Source organism: Pangasianodon hypophthalmus, chromosome 23 (genome assembly GCF_027358585.1).
Source record: "Pangasianodon hypophthalmus isolate fPanHyp1 chromosome 23, fPanHyp1.pri, whole genome shotgun sequence".
Taxonomy (NCBI): domain Eukaryota; kingdom Metazoa; phylum Chordata; class Actinopteri; order Siluriformes; family Pangasiidae; genus Pangasianodon; species Pangasianodon hypophthalmus.
Genome location: NC_069732.1, coordinates 14,731,302 through 14,744,744, shown reverse-complemented (window position 1 = coordinate 14,744,744; position 13,443 = coordinate 14,731,302). Strand labels below are relative to the sequence as shown.

At 42.4% G+C, this 13,443-nt stretch overlaps 1 protein-coding gene across 1 annotated transcript in view; it reads right to left on the bottom strand.

Moving 5' to 3' along the window:
- LOC113535988 (exostosin-1c) overlaps window positions 1-12,389 on the bottom strand; it is a 50,496-nt gene extending 38,107 nt beyond the window's left edge. The window contains exons 1-2 of the mRNA XM_053228376.1: window positions 11,443-12,389; window positions 3,061-4,313 (exon numbers count right to left, since the gene is read on the bottom strand). Coding sequence (XP_053084351.1) covers window positions 3,061-3,998 — 938 coding nt within the window. The 5' untranslated portion in view covers window positions 3,999-4,313; window positions 11,443-12,389. The remainder of the gene's footprint in view (window positions 1-3,060; window positions 4,314-11,442) is intronic.
- Window positions 12,390-13,443: the final 1,054 nt, after the last annotated feature.

Sequence of the window (13,443 nt, the reverse complement as noted above, 5' to 3'; positions counted from 1 at the left end):
CAACAGCTTGTCCTATTTTTTTTCCCCCAACTTGCTCTCACATTCTTCCTCATTTGCATTCTCAGTACAATGCAGGTTTTTCTTTCCTTAAAAAAGAAGCATGCAAAGTAGGCCATTAGGTTGTGATAAGCCTCTGCCTGCTTGTATCCCCTTTCTCTCTCTCTCTCTCTCTCTCTCTCTCTCTGCTTCTTCCCTTCTTCGTGAATGGTCTGAGGTGATATCAGGTTAATCTGTAGCAGTGGCAGATGCTGGTCATCATTAACCTGCGAGTACCTCCTAAGACCGCTTCCTTTGCCACTTCTCTATTCCCCATCAATTGAGAACAATCGACAGAGAGACAGAGAACAGGAGAAGGTAACAGATGAGTTAATAGACCTCATTTAATGCAGTGCTGATCTTCACAGTTTTTGTTTTTTTTGTTTCTCTGGTTCCTCTCCTTCAGATGCCACAGCTACACTTCTCTCTGCCTGCTGAGTGTGAACACAAAATGAAATCCTCTTGCCTGCCTAGAGCTCAGCAGCTTATGTCTCCACTCTCATTACTGGAAGGAAAAGAAACAGAAACGGTCCTCAGACCATGGACCACCGAGCAGCACTTTACCTTTCTCTAGCTAGCATGGTTATAAGACCCCTTCCCTTTCTGTGAGAGAGAGAGAGCGGGAGAGAGAAAAAGACCCTTAGAACTCGTCATGTGGAATAAATGAACTCATTCATTCACTCTGTGCTGTGGAAATGTGTCCACACCACAAACCCAAAGCAAACAGGCATGGGGCACTGCACGGTGATGGAACTATTAAGACGCTACACTTTGCCACACATTCTCAGTAGTTAAAGAAACAGCATGAATAGCAGGTTAGCTCTTCCTGTTACTCAGTCTCAATGTCTAATTATACTTAATTAAAGTAATAATTAAGTATAACCTTAATAATTATAGTTATTATAATGATTTATAATAATTATACTTAAATTTAGAGTTAGTTAGTTAGACATCAGAACATGCTAAATGCGGCTTGGCATAGATTCGGCAAGTGTCTGAAACTGTACTGGAGTTTGAACACTAGTCTTCCAAAAGCTATTCCCTCTGTTGTTGTTTTGATGATGGTGGAGAGTGCTGCCTAACACATCGCAATTAAATCTTTCATAGCTGTTCAACTGGGTTGAGGCCTGGTGAGGCCATAGCATATGTATTACAAACTATTCAGTGAGCCCTATGTATGTCCTATGTATGGGGGCATCGTCAACGTCCATCAAATTCCGTTTAAGGTCTATATTCGGGTTGCAGCCAAACTCCAAATACGATGTTTATACACGTACAGGCATCGGAATATTCCTGTATACTTGGCAGTTGTAAGTATGCCTGAGTTGCCACTCCTAAATACCTAGCCTACAGCTAAGCATCTGTTAGAACCCACAATTCCTTGCGGGCTGAGCATGCGCATATATCTCGTTTCAGTGGATTTTCTGAATAAGGTGTTTACATGCAACAAATTTCCGATTAAAATAGGCATATTCCAGGGGTGGGAATCGAAATTTGGGGAATCAGAATATTGTCTTAATCTAATATCGGAATATTGATGTGTATGTAAACGTAGCCGTTGTCCTTGCATGAGACCACTCCCATCAGGATAGAAAGGTTGCATCATAGTATAAAGGTGAGCAGTCAGAATTACATTGTATGGGGTTGCAGTGACCCTTCCCTTAAAGGGGACAAGTGGACCCAAAGCATGAGAGCAAAATGCCTTTCACAGCATAATGGAGCCAGCACACCCCCTCACTGTAGGAGTCAAGCTTTCAGACCTGTACTGTCGTCTTATCGTGTGTGCCACACATATACTAGGCATCTTGTCAAGAATATAGTGAAGAATGACTCATCTGACCATATCGCATCTCTGTAGACCAGTGCTTACAATTTTTGCAGCACTGAGCTCTCAAATGTGCATTTGTTGTTCAGGGGTTTCTGCACTGCAACCCTGCTATAATATCCCTCTCTGTGTAGCTGTGGATGGATTGTTCATGCTGACAGTCTGTCTAACCACAACCTGCGTTGACATTCTTAGTCACCTAAAGAACAGCTGCTGGTACGTTTTTCCCAACATCTCACACTAATGCACAAGCATTACAGTCATTCAGGGGGTGTTCTTTTGACCACAATTTCCAGCACTATTTATTGATGTCTTTTACACAGATCTAAATGTCACTGTTCCTATTGACACATGAGTCAGTTAAGCTCCTGCCATCCGTACCTCAATAATAAACTCTCTCTTTAGAAGATATGTAGACTTTGAAGCATGCATCTGTCTGGAAACATCTGTTCTTATTATCTTTCTCAGGTTTTTCCTTTAACCTGTCTGTATATTTTTGTCTGTATTTTTTTTTTTCAATTTGTCATCAAAAGTAGGTTTTATTTCTATAACTGCACAAGTACTCCAAGTATTTTGAAAGCAACAGTCAAAGATTTTTACATTAAATCACTTTCATATTAGTATGAGAAGTAATCAGTTTTCCTGTGATGCCAGATATAGTACATCATACATACAGTTATCTCAGGCCTGCAGCTTGTACATGACACAGTATTTATGCTAACAACAGTAATGGTAAAGAAGAAAAACTACATGAGAATTCATGAATAATAGTGGTCATCAATCCTACCTATAAAGCACCAGTATAGATTCCAGTTTCTGTTCTTGATTTGCACTTAGTTGCAGTGATCACTAATTGTTTCCTTAGGAACAAATGGTAGGACTGAATGTTTGGGTGTTAGACTAAATACCTCTTGATTTAAAGCCACCATCCTGAATAGCTGCATTTGTCTACACATTAACGTTGTATACTTTACACACTAGACGCACATTTTCACCTGTACTTCATAGAGTGTTCAATTTCACGCACTTCCTCCACACTAACAACACATGTCTTACACAAGTAAACTACCCTCTTAAACAGTAAGTGATAGTATGCTTTGTCACTTTATACTCAGCAGGCAGTAGCTCAGGTTCATAGCCAGCAGCATCACTGACAAATTCCATGTTCAGCTGCTGTTTGGCTCACTAACTTGACTTACCTCTCGTATTCCTGGTTGTCATGGTCACAGCGAGCATCCTTGTGCTTTTCCCAGTCCTTGCCGTGTCGGCAGGTTGTTAAAGATATGATGTCTTTGCCATTATGGATATGATGCAGTGCATTCCGTGTGTCAGAGCCAATACCCGTTAGGTAGCGTTTCCCTTTGAACATGAGTAAATATTTCCGCTTTGGCGGCACGGTGTTGCGCAGTAACCACCCGCGCTCGCCACCCTTCTGTGGATGCTCTTTCGAGAACAACGGAATGGACACGTCAAAGCCAGGCCGGAAGTGCTCCGTGTTCAGGCTGGCCTTGGCCAAGATGGCCTGGCCTATGTTAAAACCCAGGTCCTCCGTGTAGTTCGGCCATGTGCCTGAGTAGAGATTGAAGACCACGTGGTTGCGTCCGTCATTCCAGAGTGGGTAGCCTCTGATTCGCTCGTCAACGTTAGGGACAAACTGTGTCGACAGCTGGTCACGGTCCAGTGTGTCGATGCCCAGCACAAACAGGCAGGCCTCACGTGGGTCTGATGTGTAGTACCTGGACTCGGCCACTGAGGCCAGGATTTTGCGGTAGCTCTCTGACACACGGTCCCCCTTCTCGGGTGGGTATACGTACACGCGAAAGCCATCACGTCCACGACAGTGACTGAAGTCAAAGCATGTTTCCATTCGACACCGGCTGTCCTTATAGATGCTGTTCCAGGCCTGGCGTCGCAGCATAGGTGACTCTCCAGGCCCTGCTCCATTCTGCAGCTCTGCATGGCTGGCGTACGCTGGTAAAAGGGCTCGGTCCAGCCAGTCAGGCCATGGGCGCAGCACTTCGGCCCTCCGGCGCGTCACCAGGCCCAGGAGCCGCTCATGTAGGCCACCCCAGTAGAAGAGCAGCAGCCAGCAGCACGTACACAGACCCAGCAGCACATACTTCTTGCGCGCCTGCATGGGGCTTCCTCGCTCGCCTTCAGCTCTCCAGGACTCAGCTGGGAGCTTCAGCAAGGAGCAGACGCGGTGGGGGGAAAAGGCCTGAGCTCTGGCATAGCTCCCCCAGCCACTGGTCCATTAGAAGAAGTAGGAGCTACAGCACTCACTGGCCTCCTCTCTGGCTTTTACACTCCCTTTCTCTTTCTCACAGCCGAGCTGGAACCCGCCGTAACAGCAGTGTGTGGTCCTCGTCTTGCTGTCCAATGAAAGCGATGAGGGGCAAGTTCTCCTCTCTCTCCAGTTTCCTCATGGCTCACTGGGTCCTTCTGTGCTATCCTAGCAGAGAAATCAACAGCACGCATCACTAAAGAGCCTTCTGGCCATTTAGTCTAGCAGTGACACTCATGCATTCTGGCACTAATCAAATGCTTCATATAAATGAATATATTATTCACTTTTTGTAATATTGCAAGCTATTATGAATACTTTATTAAATAACACTAAATATGCTGGGGATTGTGTGTAATTAAAAGAAAACAGAATGAAATTTTCATTAAAATATTAGACACAGCAAAACTTTACTGTCTTATGCAACACAAGGAAGTTGAGTACACAATAAAATATATATACATATAATGTGTACAATAAGTACACTAAGCAGTTCCTAAAAAAAAAAAACCCTGGAAAATGATCCATTCGTCAGCAGGTTTTTGTTCTTCACTATTAACATCAAAATCTACTGTACATCCAGCATACAGTCAGTGAAGCATCTCCAGCCAGCACAAAAGAACGTGTGTGTGCCAGCATACAGCCATGCTTGATTTGAAATGGGTGCATTTACACTGGTGGTCTGAGACCGTTCTGCTGTTGACACACACACTGGCCTAGTGTTTGGCCTGAGCATGCTAAACATGAGCTGCACAGAGATAGCATCAAGCTCTCTCCAAGCTCCAGTGAAACAGAGTCCAGTACAGCCAACATTGAGGGAAAGGGGAAAATAACTAAACTTTTAAGTAGTAAAATTAAGACTGAGTGAGCAGGGAAAATAAATCGTCTTTATGAGAGCGGTGTCTGTTAATCTTGCGAAAGACTGGACTTTGTGTTTGGTATGAAAACATGCTGCAGTTTTGAGGTTGCGTTGTTTGCCAAGTAACCCTCTCCCCTCATCTTCATAACCCCCTTCGTGTGTGTATGTATTTGGGGGGTGTGTATGCGTGGCGCACGTCACGGGGTAGGTCAGTGTTTCTCCTGCCAGGCTATGCACAAAGGCAGCTTTCAGGTCTCACCTAGCTTTTTACCTTTTTTCTTTTTGCCCTTCTTTTGCTCCCTTATTTATTCTTTATCTCTTATAAATGCATCGATTCAGTTCAATTCAATTCAATTTTATTTGTACAGTGCTTTAAACAATGGACATTGTCACAAAGCAGCTTTGTAGAAATAAGTACACTCAGGATATAAATGCTTCTGTTCTCTCCTATCAGTGCGATTACGAGATAATGCATCAGCAAATAAAAACTGTAAAATGTGTGATTACTAGATTATTCAGATTTTTTTCTAAACGTGAAATGCTATAACGCATTTTTTAATCTGTATATGTTTATATTTCCGTCTGCCCCAGATTTCTTCATAACCACCCCTGTTTGCAATACACCGTGCCACCACATACAGATCTTAGATCCGCTTCGGAGAAATCCAGTGGCAAGCTCCTCTAATTACCAATAAGCAAATGTCATGTGCCAGTTGGAAATCTTTCCCACAATCCTGTACTCTGCAATACTGAATAGGCAATAATTCCACATTTTTCTCCACATTTTGCTTTTTCTCACTAGGCTCCCAATCCATATCTGCTTGAATAGCAAACTCATGCACAAATTTAAGAATTCCCAGAGAGCAACAAATTACTCTATTCTGTTTAGTATTGGAATCTAGCTGTGTAGTACAATATGGCTTAAAAATTCTATTCAACTTCTACTTGATTTCTGATTTTTCTTCTCTTTTCACAGTCTATGTTTTACTCTGCTTTAACCTTCATTTGCAGCAACAATATTCAATTTCTTATTAAATACCTATAGCAAATTCAGGCCTATAGAATACAGTAAATCAGCAGCAGCTCTTGTCCATAGATTTTGTTGGGGCAGGACGACATTATTAATGACATAGCCTAAAGCAAAAATAACGCTGAGAGGCTATCACACTTGACTTATGCAGTAGGCTACCATCTACTGAATTTTTGAGTAACGCTGTACATTTGAAACACACAGTATATTTGTTTAACTGGGTTCAATACAATATGCGAGATGAACACAGAAGAGCTAATATTATTAACCAGGGTTGCCAGATTTCAGCAGAATTTCCAACTACATCTCAAACCACACAGAAGACTTGAAACTAGCCCTACAATTCAGGCACTGGAAAAGTGAAACACATTTTTCTTCTTTTTCTTGGCCTTTGCATATGAAACACATTTCTGATGTATGAATATTATCCACTTTGTAAATCCCCCATTTCCCTCCCAATCTTTGCAATACACTGTAGCTATCTGACAATAGGAATGTTTCTGTACATCATAGACACACGGCCTGCACTTACACTTTGCATTCGTTTGTGGAAATATTATTATTAGAATTAATTCTTATTATTCGCTATAAGATCTTTGGTAGCTACAGAGTGTTTTACACTAGCCCAATTTAGCATAAAAACCGTGACCCTGGTAAACCTGTCATTAACTGTGCTGTCCACTGCTCCTCTTCCTCTGAATATGTTTACAGAGTGGGCATGGGGCAGCATGAGTCCTTCCCCAGTGACCTCTATTAGTGCTCATTGCAGTTCCTATTTTTGAATAATACCCCAACACCTTTCTAGATGCACAACACCTAGAAAGGCGAGCAAATCCATTAAACACTGGCTTATATGTGGAGGTGAATGAGGACTTCATGAAGATGAATATTTATAGAATGGCTGATATATATGCTGTTGTTCTGCCCCACCTGTCCCTATGAGCCACCACCAATAACAATAAAATATATATGCACATTCTGCTACTATACTTCTGAAGCTGCTACTATACTTCTGAATACTTATGATATTTCTATATAAGTGTATGAGATGCATATGTATGAAGCTGTAGGAGGTGAACTACTTTATATTCATATTCATATATTCACACATATTGAGTGATACATGCTGTACGTTTAAATGCTAAATAAATAAAGAGTTCTACGGTTTGGTGTATGTACTGTAGCTCTTTCTCCTTAAGATACCACTAGAAATCATAATCGTGATGTCATTGATGTTACATACATTTTTGTAATACTATATGGAGATGTTGATCCTGATGCTTCTAAGATGCTCAACGTAATGATTATCCAGTGGTTCTCCAGTACAGAGTGCATCACTTTATTTTTCTAATTTGCATTTAGTTTAGGATGCAGCAGTATTGCAATACGTCTTTTATTTTATGTCTATAACATGTTAATGGAAGTTTCTTAAAAAAGAAACATTTTGATCAAGTTGAACTTAGATCACTGCTGTAACTGTATGATTCCAGAGGAATTCTCTCTAAACAGTCAGTAGAACTGTCAAGTGGGGGCAATATATATGACTATGAAATGTTTAGGAAATCCATAGCCATAAAAATAATCACATATCTAGTTGCTTTTCCGGAGGTCATCATTTTCCCATGTGCCAGTGTCTTGGCAGCTGTGAATAAGAAATGACCCACAGCTGGCTAGAAAACAGCAACCAACTGTCCTACAGTCCTTTAGTATTGTGAGGTCTACATGTAAAAAGGACTCAAATTTCTATTTTCTTCACTTGATATACGTCACTAGTCCTGAATAGCCAAAAGAGGGCCTTTGATTAAAGCTGACATTTTGTATTCTAACTTAAAAAAAAATTGTGTATCACAAAATTGCAGATGAATATTCCCTGCTTCAAAAGAACATTGCCGAAGAATAATAAAAAAAAAAAAAGTAATCTATATAAGGCATGTGATATTATTGTTATTGCTGTGTATTAATAACCTTTTCATATGTTGGTATCTATTCATGATTTCTGTAGGTGTTTTTTTTATGAAGATTAAATCCAATCACGGATGTATTTATTTGTCTGAACAGAGCTGATGGAAACACACTCGAATTTGCATAATGTTTTGGTGATTTGTCAATTTTTGATTTAATTCAATATTTATGTAGATGGAAACAAGGCTCCTGTTTCATTTCAAATCTAATGAGCTGCAGCACAATATCTAAAACAAAGATTCTGCTGCTGCCCAACTTTGGGCTTTCATTTAAATTATGTTTAATACGTCACATACACTGTATATGTGACTACGGGCATGTTTCAGTGCTCTATCTGCATGGATATAATCAAGCATAAAAGCGTAAAATCTATAAGACACTGCTTGCTCGGTGACGCTCCTCTCACCGTGTGCTATGTGCCGAGTGCTGATATTAGTTACAAAACAGATGCCTGAGATTACGTTACGTGCTGCTCATCAATAATTCATGCTTTCCTTTAGTTAAGACATTGATTTCCCTTCTTTTGTTTCATTCGCCTTTTTCTTACCTCGCAGGTGAAGTTAATCTCAATTTTCCCTGCGAATCGATTGCCGTTAATACAGATGTCCCAATAGCAGGGAAGCCCTCTGCAATCCCTTGCAATAGATGATAGGAGCAGGAGGAGGGAGATAGCCCAGCTAATAAATATAGGGCAATGCAAATCGAGGACATGTGTGGGCTTGGGGAACTCAGCAGCAGGCTACAGGAGTGAGGCTGGAGCTGACAGGGAAAGACTGGTTGAAGTGACTCTCTGACACGAGCTCAGCCGTCATCACAGTCTGTCACTGATGGCGTCTCGTTTTAATCGCTGTCGCTCTGTCATCTTTTCCTTATCTTTTCCTTCAGCGAATGTGTTTGATCTTCTGTGGTAAACACTGGGTACAGACGAGCCTCCAGAATCAAGGTTGGTCTAGAACGAGTTTGCAATGAATTCGTAACCGCTAATGAGAGCGTTCCATCATCCTAATCGCTCTGTCCAATCAATTCCATAATGCATTTATGAGACTATCATTTAACTGCTATGCCTTTTCATTTTCCTTGGACTTAAAAAAGGTGCACAAGAAAAAATGATTTATAGTGACTTGAAGGGGTAGAAGAAGCAGGTGCAGCCATTGTTAGCTGTGCCATACTGGCCAGCCCAGACGGCGGCAGCCTGGTTTGTTTTCTCACATGGAAGAGCTTGCGACAGCTGGACTCACAGCTCATCCCTTCTCCTTCTCATATAATTCCTCAAGAAGCAACCTAAGATTGTGTCTTGGTCAGATAAATGTGTCTATGCTCCATTATGGTGGGTGACACAACTACTATTATTTCTTCCAAGGTCAAGTTGTTTTTCAACTAGGATTCTTACAGATTAGCTCCAGGTGGTTTTTCGATTGGGTTCAAGGAGCCTGGCATCTGGCAGGGTGCAGTTACAGGAAAGAATGCACCTTCACGTCAACAAGAATCAATTTTAATGAATACGGCATGCCTGATTTGACATCCATCTTGACATTCTTTCTCAGTTCATGACCCACAATGGCCTGAGTAACAGACTACACGCTGTCAAAGTGCTGCTTCTGTTCTAATGACCTACAACCACGTAGGACTCTCAGACGATCACTGTCACTGTGGCTCGATCCCTCCCAGCCTGGAGACATGGCTGATTCGGAGTTTAAGGCAATCATTGTGTTCACACAAAACACATTTGTGTGCCATATTTTTTTTTTTCATCTGTGAAGACCTGTTATTTTGTAACTGAAAAATGTGTTTACACGGCTCCAAGTTTGATAAACAGGATTGTAAAAAAAATCTAAGACAGAAAATCTCATTTCACTGATTTATTGAGCTGAATTAACTCCCACTCACTGTAATGTAACGCACTTCATTATGATGCAAAAGATGAGTTTTTAATATTTATTGAATCCAGACGCAGTCTGACACACAGGCTATACACACACCAGCTCTTTTAGATTGTCATGTTGGCCTCTTACAGCTATAATTGCAAAATAACCACATTGTCTGTGCACAGAATGTCTGTTGTTGCTGGCCATGTGTTTTGGGTTGCTCTGTGATTTTGGCCCCTGCTTAACTGCAGCTGGCTTCAGACAGAACGTGTAGGTTGTGTACACGGTGGCTGTTTTTGGAAAGAAACAAATGGGATGGTGAGGTGAGCAAGGCAAGATTTATCTAAAATTAAACATGGGACTCTATCATTATGGGCTAGAGGGAAAGCAACGGCGGGGCAGCCGTGGCTGTGCTGCATGTTTGTGGCACTGAGACTGACCGGGCCTGAGGCGGTGGTTCGGTGTGCTGCTGCATCATCTGGCCTCACCTCAATTTTTTTTTTTCATTTTTGAGCAAACACGGCGTCCAAATGACTCCATTTGTGAAGGATATATAAATCTAGTGTATGCTGTTCTGAGAATCGGTGTTGTTTTTAGCAAAATTGTACTCCGTCTCCAAGTAATTTCACAGACATGCAAGAGGAAATTGTAGAGAATTAAACGAAAGTGTTGCCTCAGAGGGCTTGAAAGGGTGTGACTGAGTTAATAAGATGTTTACCTTTTACTGAAAGCCCCCTGCTACTCCTCACATTTTAATTTCCAATCCACAATAATTACGAGTCGGCTTGATTAATTATGTCTCAACAATATGCTGCCCGCGCACATGCCTTGAGGGCTAATTAACGAACAGGATGAGCGAGGACAATTACAGCTTTTCTCTTCTGTTCCAGCATTAGTAATCTTGGCTGTAAGAATACTTTAAGCACAAATTTCGGCTGTGCACTCCACGCTTTAAGATGCTGTGAATGCACAGAACCTCCTCTGTGCCATAATGCAGAGCTATTCATGCCTACTGCCCCTCCTCCTTTTCACCTTCCCCTGGCCCACATGAAGTCATATACATGTGCTTGCATGACGCTGTGGAATGAGTTATTAAACGCTGTCAAAAGGGCGCTGAGATTCCGGCCATTTTTCCGCCTTCGGACCCTGGCCCTGATCACACTCTGGACAGTGTACTGTAAAACTGAAACACTATAAAACCAGGCCAATATTTTAAAATAACCATGACAGATAATACATAATATCGGATAGCTTGGTTGAGTCATGGCCACAGTTTAGTGATGTCTCCTCTTGGGATCTCATTAAAATCGAACGACCCTGACAGACTGAGCCATGAAACCAGCACAAGCTTGGACACCAGGTGGGTAAAGTGTCTCATATAGAGCCATCTAGAGAAGAAAAACGCTATCAAGCCACTCATCTGACGTGTAACTCTGACACTCACATCAATAAGCCACTTGAAGCATGACTCCATTAGATAATAACGGTTTGGTGTGAAAGGACATTATCAGCGCCGTTCTTGCTGATTAGATCTCTGCACCTTCTCGTGTGAGTAGCGCATCAGTGAAGAGAGTGTGGTACCTGCTCTTGGAGCGCTCTTCCCCCGGAGTGGCTGCAGGACTCTCGCATCCCGTCGTGCTTTATTTAACGGATCCTCGCGCTCTCCTCCTGGACACTTCCTTCAGCTTGGGATGTGATAAAGAGACATTTCATAAGTGCCCGAGAAGCCTACTCCCTAAACCCGCATGTCTTAGAAGCTCTTAGTCGTTTACACCTGTGGCCACTTTTATTGCCACAGTCATTATCGGAGCTGGGAAGCGTGTGAACTGCCTCGCACCGGCGCTTTTCTCGCTTCACCAGCGGTTCAACAGGATTGAGTTACGCGAGCGTTAAGACGCAGATATGCGCTGCCTCCTCCCTCATCCCCGCTCCCGCCCTCCACCTCTATCCCTCCAGCAGGCTATCTCAGTCGGATACAGCGACAGATCTGGCATCAGTGTCGCCTGCTAGGCCAGGTACAGGTGCGCTACACGGATGCAGCCGTGAACGGCATAGCGCGCGCACGCGCAGCGCGTCTCTTGCATCACTTGAAAGCGAGAAATCAGCGCGCGCACTGGATCCTTTTACAGTTTTACAGTACATGCATTGCACGCAAAAAAAAAAAAAAAAAAGGTTGCTATGCCCCCCTGTGCATAAAACTCGCTTACTGCATTAAGGCTGATCGTCACGACGACGTGTCTGTGATCTAAAAGCTGTGATGGCGCTGTGCAGGAAAGCCGTTCAGCTCTACCCCAAGGCGCCGAATGCTATTTACAATAACACAAGGTATGCGCTACCTCACCCTGCGCTCCATCACTGAGCAGTCATACCCAGCCTGAAAAGCGCCCAGTCCCAGCAGCTCTCACTGCACGCGCTTCCTGCCTGAGCCTCCATTCAAAAAGAAGAAGAAGAAGAAGAAGAAGAAGAAAAAGATCGCGTCCGGCTCTCTGAGCTGTCACAGCACATGGGGTTATTATTGTCCATTTCCATTATCCGCTCAACGTTCTGCAGGCCCCGCCCCCCGGCGCTTCTGATTGGTCCATGAGCATGGAGGCGTCTTGGCGAGCACGCACACACACACGCACACACACATCTGGCACGCTCTCGGGACAAATGAACCTCAATCGACCTTGGCCGCTAAACTGACACTCAACCAACGATGACAGAAAATCGATAACAACAAAAATCCCTGTTTACTGGAACATGCTTTAGCACGCAGATAAAATCATAGCTGAAAATTTTTAAAGCATTGGAGCAAACAGGATGATTATGTATCCAGAATATAATACCCGGGATATTATACCCAGAATATTATACCCAGGATATTATACCCGAGATATTATACCTGGGATGTTATAGCCGGGATATTATACCCGAGATATTATACCTGGGATATTATACCTGGGATATTATACCTGGGATGTTATAGCCGGGATATTATACCCAGGATATTATACCTGGAATATTATACTTAGGATATTACATCCAGAAATTTATACCCAGAATATTATACCCAGGAGATTATACCCGGAATATTATACCCAGGATATTATACCTGCTTTAACAAGTGGCACTAGAGCAGGGAAATCACTAAATTATAGTTCCTGGCCACATAGGACTAGAAATGAAAACCATAGACCATTCAGTTCTGTCAGTTAATCCATAATCCATAATAAATGGCATAATAATAATAATATTAAGATTACACCCATTTCAGCATTTCAGAATATAAACAAAGTGAAGAACACTAAAATAATCAAACTGAATTTATGCGAGGCTGCCACTGCTTAACCTGTCTCTTTTAAAAGAGGTAAGGATGTTAGAGAAGGTGCTGCCATCTTGTGTTCATGTTTAGAACTACACTATATGCGGACTCTTGACCCTCACAGCCATACAGTACGTGAGCCTTCCTCAAACCTTTGCCACAAAGTTGGAAGCATACAGATGTCTAGAATGTCTCTTTCCTTTTACTGGAACTAAGAGGCTCAAACCTGTTCCAGCATATGCCCCTGTGCACAAAGCGAGATCCATGAAGACATGATG